This window comes from Prionailurus bengalensis, chromosome B4, assembly GCF_016509475.1.
Source record: "Prionailurus bengalensis isolate Pbe53 chromosome B4, Fcat_Pben_1.1_paternal_pri, whole genome shotgun sequence".
In the NCBI taxonomy this organism is placed as follows: Eukaryota; Metazoa; Chordata; class Mammalia; order Carnivora; family Felidae; genus Prionailurus; species Prionailurus bengalensis.
The window spans coordinates 75,431,347-75,439,604 of record NC_057358.1 but is presented as its reverse complement, the minus strand read 5'-3'; the positions used below and the strand labels follow the sequence as shown (position 1 = coordinate 75,439,604).

Genomic DNA, 8,258 nt, shown 5'->3' with positions numbered 1-8,258 from the left:
TCATCATTCTGTCCCACTAATCTATTTGCCTATCTGTACCCCCATACCGTGCTATCATAATTACTATAATTTTGTAATAGGTCTTGACATTTGGTAGTGTGAGTCTTCTGGTTTTGTTTTTCTTTACATTGCCTCAGCTATTCTTCAGATGATTTTTATAGAATTAAAAAGAACATTGTTGCATTTTCAGGGGTGAATAAAAATAAGCATCCCAGAGGAGACAAAATTTTTTGTTTCACAAATGCCTAACCAACATTTACAAAAACTATGTATACACTCCCATCATTGGTTTATGCAGGGAGAGGAAAGGAACTATATTAGATTTTGATTGAGGGCCCATTTATATTAGTTACTGGTTGGATTATTCTGGGTAGGGAATTTAGATTTCCACCCTGGGTTTGCAATATGGAAAAGGGCAAGGCCCTCATCTAAATCTCTTTTCAGAGCAACTAACCACAAAGTAAAGGCTCAGTAAATATATTTTAACTAAATTAATACAAATCCATCAAGGGAAGTACAGCATCTGTATCCTCACAGTAAAGAGTCCTGCTGGTAATCTAAGTGAGGGGTAGGATTTGTGGTGGTCATGTAAAGGGGATGACTCTGAGAAGACACAAGGGTGGGAAAGAGTATTAGTTTGTTGTTGTTGTTGTTGTTATGTCTCAAACTACCTCAAAACTCAGTGGCTTATAACAGCATTTTTTTTTTCCTGCTCCTGGGTCTGGTGGATTTTTGATTGAGTGGAGGGGGAGGGGACTCTAGGAACCAGGATTTGGGCTGGTTTTAAGTCTGTTCCACATGTTTCATTCTGGACCCCAGGTGGGGGTGAGGGGACAGTGAGTACCTGGGGCATGCTCTTGTTGGGCAATCACAGGAGCACAAGGGGTCAGATGAAACCATGAAATCACATTTTTAGTTTCTACTTGTGTCACATCAGCTAACATTCTATTGGCAAAGCAAATCACATGACCAAGTTCAACATCCATGTGGTGGGTGGGTACTCTGTCCATTGTAGTACTCTGGAATATCCCATGACAGAGGGGGGAAGGAATTGGGAATAACCATTCATTCTAGTACAGGAAGGGACAGGGTGCTTGGATGGTTGCGAGACTACAAATATTTAAAAAAGAGATTGTGGGAATCTGTTTTGCATCTTTAGTTGAATCTTCCATTGACAGTCTATAAAAGATGTTGGAGATGCCAAGAAAAGAGCTGGAGAGAGGAGGGGAAAATTCCTTGGACAGAGTTGGTGTGCTCTCATTATCTGAGGGTGACCATGAAAGTCATGGTACCTGCCTGAGTTTTTATCCAGAGGTGGAAGAACCTTGCCCACAAGATATATGTAAACGGATGGTGGGGCACAAAAATACTGTTATATGAAAACATTTATACCATAGGAATGTGATTGTGATTTACTTTCTTAATGATTTATTAATTACTGTGGCAGAAACTACTAGTTGTCCATCCAAATCGATTTCCCCTTTTTCCTGTAATAATAGTATTATTAACAGGCCCCGGGCTGTCTAGCTGGTACTGTTTCCTAAGCCCCATTGCATCTGGGAATGGCTGGTGATTATATTCTGTCTTTGGAGTATTAATGGAAGTGGCATGTGCCTCCTTCAGGCCTGGACCTTAAAACATTGCATGTATGTTTCTCCAAACTTACTCCCCATCCTCAATTTAGAGCATGGAGTGTCTTCAATCTAGCTTTGTCCTTGTAGGACAATACCCTAGGGCAGTGCTTCTCAATTTCTTTTTTAATGCATAAGTAACATCTGGAGAGCTCATTAAAACAGATTAATGAGCTGCCTGAGCAGCTCAGTTGGTTGAGTTTCTGACTCTTGATTTTGGCTCAGGTCGTTATCTCACAGTTGTGAGATTGAGCCCCATGTAGGGCTCTGTGCTGAGTATGGAGCCTGTTTAAGATTCTCTCCCTCCTTCTCCCTCCCCCACTTGCATGCACTCTCTGTCTCTCTCTCTCAAAAAATAAAAATAAAAAAATTTAAAAACCACAGAGATTAAAACAGTGATTCAGTAGGTCTACTGTGGGCCCAATAGTTTGCTTTTTTAAAAAAAAAGTTTTATTTATTTATTTTGAGAGAGGGAGAGAGCCCTTTCACAGGCAGGGGAGAGCCAGAAAGAAAGGTAGTGTAAGAATCACAAGCAGTCTCCACACTGTCAGCTCAGAGCCTAATGTGGGGCTAAATTTCACAAACCGGGACATCATGACCTGAGCTGAAATCAAGAGTTGGATGCTTCAATGACTGAGCCACCCAGGCACCCTAAGAATTTACATTTTTAACAAGTATCCAGATATTGTTGATGCTGTTGGTCTGTGGACCGCACTTCGAGCAGCACTGCTTTAGAGGGTGGTGGAAGTGCAAGATGGAAGGAATCTGAATTTCTGAATGTCTGGGTGGGACAAAGGAGCTTGTCTATGCACCTTGGACTGTTTTGTGAGGATGCCATGTTTTTTGGGTTCTGTTATAGCAGCTTAGTCATTTACCCTAGCCAACATAATCATCCTGACATTCTGCCAGTCCTTCTCTATGTCTAAACTGAATGTTTCCCACAATTTTCTTCTCTTTCGTCTTGAACTCTCCTTCATGGTGATGGAGAATAATATCAGCCACCTCTACCTAATGAATTTCATAAGAGCTTACATCAAGAATGCTATATTCAACTGTCAGTTTCAGTCTCAAGCAGTTCTCAGGAAAGGATTTTCCTTAACTGGCTTTCCAGAGGAGATACAGGGAACTTCAGTGATGGGCTTGGAGAGATGAGGATCTTCAGCTGTCTATAGCAGGTAGCAAGTCTCATCATAACCCAGTCCTTAAACATGATACTTAAGACAGCTGAACTTGAGTAACTTTTATTTTGGAGGCAGAGATGGGGGAAGGGGGATAGAAATTCAGAGTTTCCAAGAACTTGGCCACTTTCTCCAGGAGCCATATTCAATGACAGTCTCACAGATTACAACTGGCTAGATATCTGGACAAATCCTTGTTTCTGCAGTGTCTTACCCAGGCCACCCTGAGAATAGAGAAATACAGCATAGATCAGAGGCAAGAGCAGGAGTGTATAGTGGCTCAGCTGAGAGGGGATGTAGGGTCTGCAGTCTGGACTCAGTTTATACTGTGGGAGAGGCTCCATAGGGAGGGTTTGCCCATCTAAGAACATGTGCCACAGAGATGCATGGGGTGAGCACATCACGGTATTACTCTGCCTCATTTCACATCGGGAGAAGAGTCTCAGCTCCCTACAAAGCCCAGGGAGAATCCTACGGCAGAGATGCTGCTTATTTTATCAGCATCCCGAATACTGTCTGGGTCCATCCCTGGCAGCGTGGTTCATCATTGCCCTGCATGTTCTGCTTACCAGGCAGACATCCCATTAGGATCTTTCACGACCCTCTTGGCACAGGCGATGTCATCACTGATGTTGTCATCCAGAAACCCTAGAAGGAAAAGTGGCTGAGCAGGGAGGGAAAAACCCCTTTTCCTGTTTCATTAATCAATGAGTTTTTGAGAGGAATTCCTATAGGAAATGGAGCCGGAGTCAGAAACCCTCTATCTCTGGAGCTCTTCTGTGGGTTTGCCTTCTGTTTGCCTGGGTTTTCTTGCCTTGCTTTGAATCTGCCTCTGAGCATTGTTCCTTCTGGAGGGCGGAGAGGGGCAGAGGGACACAGAGAGGGTCCTGGGAGAACCTCTGTTTTCAGGAAAAACTTAGTGTGTTCAGAGTGCTATGTGGGGTACGTGGACGGGTGACACAGTCATGTGTGTACGAGGAACAGGATGCCATGTATTGAGGGATGGGAGCCCAGGAAGGTGAGGCTTAGTCAGAGGTCATTGTATCTTTCTTCCTCCTTTCTGGCAGGAAGAGCTCTGTGGAAGACTGTTTGGGCCCCTTTCTTCCCTATCCTCAACTTCTACAGCACTGGCCAAGGGTCAGGTGTTAGGGAGCAGTGCACCTGCCCCATGTCACCCAGCCCTCAGAGGGGAAGGTGTCCTTACTACTGCACATTGTGTTGCAGGCATTTGCTGAAGGGGAGGAGTTATTTTTGCACCACCACTTGCTGTTGATCTGGAAGATCCCATAGTCACTGCTGCCATTGTCATTTTTCCCATTGAAGGCCCGGGTGTTGAAGTTACTCTCATGCTCAGCCATGCAGACCCCTGTGTCAGAGAGAACAAAAGGTGTGGCTAGAAAAGGAGGATTGTTTCATGATGAGACACAACTTCTGCTGTACTAGAACTGCCATAAAGTCCCCTAAGACTCAAATGAAGAGACTATGAGGTCCTCAATGTTATATTTATATGTATGTGTGTACACACACACACACACACACACACACACACACACTTTAAGTAGGCTCACACCCACCATGGAATCCAACGTGGGGCCTGAAATCACGACCCTGAGATCAAGACCTGAGCTGAGATTAAGAGTCAGACACTTAACTGACTGAGCTACCCAGACACCCCTAGATTTATATTTATAATCCATTGTGTATTCCTCGTCCTAAGCAATAATTAGCCCATGATAAGTATGTAATAACAATTTGTTAAATAAATGCATTTGGGATGCCCAATAATCAATCAATCACAGTCTGTTTCCCAGTCTACATTTCCAGCCTCATCTCCCAGCCAAATATCTAACTCTTGCCTTGTATATTTACTTTTTGCCTTCTATCCCCAGGTATATGGAAGGGAAGAGGTGGGGAAGTAATGGAGGGGCATCCTATAAAGGGAGCCCAAAAAAGCTATCCTTGAGGGGGAGACAGGAAAGGATGTTTGGCATGAAGAAAAATGAAGATATCCAAGGGAAATTGAAATAACTTTATGTGTTGTGCCTAATGGGATGGGTGACCAAGATTCTCAATCCTTCTTGCACTTTGTCATCGTCTCCCCTTCTGTTCTCACAATTCCCTTCCAACTCTCTTGTGACACGGATAGAACAGACTTTAGACAAACTCAGCAGATGGAGGTTAGTTTTTGGTGGACAAAAGGGCAGGGGAGAGGGTGGGAGGCAGCACCAGCTCTGCTGCAGGGACCTGGACTAAAAAGGATGCAGATGAAAGCCAAGGTGATGGGAGCAAACTTGCAAGTGGTTAGGTGAGTTTCTGGATGGGTCCAAGGAAGTATTCAAGGGCACTGGGTGGGAAGGTGATTTCGGGGAACAGCAGAAGAAAATCTATTACAGATCAAATAATCCCTGGTGGAAAGAGAGAAATGGAGATCCTGATAGGAATGACAAGGCAGCAGAGGTGGAGACAAGAGGAGCATTCGGGGAGTGCAAGAGAGCAAATGAGTAAATGAGTAAATCACAAGGTGAAAAGGGAAAGATTGTTTGGTTGGGGAAGAAGGCCTCTTTGAGCAGATAGAATGATGGATGGTTCATACTCACAGTTTGCCAGGCTGTAGCCGTGGAAGCCATCCATTCCCTCTGCCTTCAGCTTGCGGGCCAGCTCACACTTGGAGAAGATTTTGGCCTCATATGCTGCAAATAAGCAGCCGAGGAGGGAGATGATCAGAATGGACCTCATTTCTGTAGCTGGTGGAACCCCAGTCTGCTATGTCCAGGATGCTGTTGTCTCTTATACCCTACGGGCACAAAGATGTCTCTGATTGGGCAATAATGCTGGCAGCTCTGCCAGGAAGGATATGGTTGCCCAAGGCTAATTCCCCAAACTGGCCCTGCCAGGGTGAACTTCAGGGAAGGGGATGTAACCAAGAATAATACCAGGAATAAAGTCTCATTTTGGTGGGGGTGGGTCCTGTATTTGGGCAAATGCATGAGGAGGTAAAATGGGGAGAGATGGGAGTTGGTAGGAAAAAGTATGGTTTTCTTTTTTTCTTTTTCTTTTCCTTGCCTTGCCGTGCCTTGCCTTGCCTTGCCTTGCCTTGCCTTTGCTTTCCTTTTTTGAGAGAATGCAAGTCGGAGAGGGGCAGAGGGACACAGAGAGAGAATCTCAAGCAGGTTGCATGCTCAGCGTGGAACCGACTCAGGGCTCGATCCCTTGACTCTGGGATCATGACCTGAGCTGAAATCAAGAGCCAGATGCTCAACTGACTGCACCACCCAAGTGCCCCACCAGTATGATTTTCAAGCCTTGTGCTTTTGTTGGAATGTCCCCCGAGGGGGTTGTCCCTGTGTGCTTTGCTGAACTTTGGCTCATTATCTGTGCTTGGCTGAAGGTATTTTCCTACTCAGTCTAGTGGGGGGAATCCATGATTGGCATCACTGAGTTTGGAGAAATTGAGGATCTTCTGGCATCAGCAATCAGTAAACTATAAGTTGAACAGGAGACTACTAGAACCTATGTTCATAATATCTCTGTGTCTGAAAGAAGTCATCAGATCTAAACCTCCAACTCTACTTGAATTCTCTCTAGTATCTATGTAATCAGTGATTGTCAAACATCTTGTATTAGTCAGTGTTCTCTAGAGAAACAGAACTATGAGGAGATACACATGGTTAGAAAAAAGCTGGGGTGCCTGGGTGGGTCAGTCAGTTAAGCGCCTGACTTTGGCTCAGGTCATGATCTCGCGGTCCATGAGTTCTAGCCCTGCATCGGGCCCTGTGCTGACAGCTCAGAGCTTGGAGCCTGCTTCAGATTCTGTGTCTCCTTCTCTCTTTCTCTCTCACCTCTCCTCTCTCTCTCTCTTTCTGAAAAATAAACATTAAACAATTTTTAAAAAGAAAAAAGCTGATTATTTTTATTAGAGCACAAGGCCTTGATTTCAGTTAGATGGATAGACATTGTGAAGGAAGAATTATCACTATATCAGTACTTTCTTTAAAAAATTTTTTTTCTTAATGTTTATTTATTTTTGAGAGAGAGAGAGGGAGAGAGTGTGTGCACAAGCTGGGGAGGGGCAGAGAAAGAGGGGGATGGAGGGTTTGAAGTGGGCTCTGCACTGACAGCAGTGAGCCTGATGTGGGGGCGCCAACCCACAAACTGTGAGATCATTCCCCTACTCCTCTCCCTTCTGGCAACCATCAGTTTGTTTTCTGTGTTTATGGGTCTCTTTCTGCGTTTTTTGTTCTTTTTTTTTTTTTTTTTTAGATTATACATATGAGTGAAATCATATGGTACTTGTCTTTCAGACTTGAGATTTTTTTAATATTCTCTAGTGTAAATTTATCTTCCAACTGCTGATTTTTTCGCCATTTTGTGGACTGAGGTTTTTTCCAAGTCTTTTATAATGTTGGATCTCAGACTCATTTTGAGTGCGAGAACACACGTACACACTCTCAATTCCTGGTCCTTAAGCTATGTACTCTCTCGCCTCCTCAGATGTGCTCTGGATAAGCTTTTGCCTCAGACAGGAGCAGGCAGCAGTTTCTCCCATCTCTCTTTAATAAAAAGAGACCCTGTTCCCAGCCCCTCCTTTCTAGAGTGACTTTGGCTCCAGTTGCTACTGCAAGTGGAGAAATTTTGGTCTCTGTTAACCTGCAGGAGCTGAACTTATAGCTGCCTCTTGCTATAAGGTCTTCAGCTTCAGCCCTACTCACAGCTTTTATTAGTTTCCTTACATTTGTGGCCCATGGAGATTTTATTTATTTATTTATTAAAATTAAAGAAAAGTTTGTGTTATTTATTTATTTATCTGTTTATTAAAAAAAAAGCTTATTTTAGTTTCAAGAGAGAAATAGGGCACACAAGGGGGAGGGGCAGAGAGTGAGGGGAACAGAGGGTCTGAAGCAGGTTTTGCGCTGACAGGGACGCTGGGCTCGAACTCACAAAACTGTGAGACCATGACCTGAGCCAAAGTTGGATGCTCAACTGACGGAGCCATCCAGGCGCCCCTGGAGATATTTATTTATTTATTTATTTAATTTATTTTTAAAACCTATTTATTTTTTAATGTTTACTTATTATTTTGAGAGAGACAGACAGATCGCAAGTGCAGGAGGGGCAGAGAAAGAGGGAGACATAGAATCCGAAGCGGGCTCCTGGTTCCTAGCTGTCAGCACAGAGCTTGACATGGGGCTTGGACCCACAAACCGTGAGATCATGACTTGAGCCGAAGTAGGCTTAACCGGCTGAGCCACCCAGGTACCCCTATTTTGTTTTTGAGCTATTATATGCCTTTTACACTTTTTCCTTTTCATTTTTTCATTTATTTTTGTGTGCTTGCTTTATGTAAGGTATCTCAAAGCATGGACTTACAGTGCAATATTGAACAGAAGTCCTATTAATAACTGAAACATTTTAATGCAATCCATTAAAAACCCAATCTGCTTCCTTTTTT

General features: G+C 43.7%; 1 protein-coding gene across 1 annotated transcript; it reads right to left on the bottom strand.

The window, feature by feature from the left end:
* Positions 1-2,230: 2,230 nt before the first annotated feature.
* On the bottom strand, positions 2,231-5,659 carry LOC122472332 (lysozyme C, milk isozyme). The gene is made up of 4 exons (XM_043561751.1): positions 5,407-5,659; positions 4,014-4,175; positions 3,379-3,457; positions 2,231-3,033 (listed from the first exon to the last, which is right to left on the bottom strand). The coding sequence occupies exons 1-4, from the start codon at positions 5,543-5,545 to the stop codon at positions 2,967-2,969; spliced, it is 447 nt and encodes a 148-aa protein (XP_043417686.1). The 5' UTR covers positions 5,546-5,659; the 3' UTR covers positions 2,231-2,966.
* Between the last annotated feature and the right edge of the window lie 2,599 nt (positions 5,660-8,258).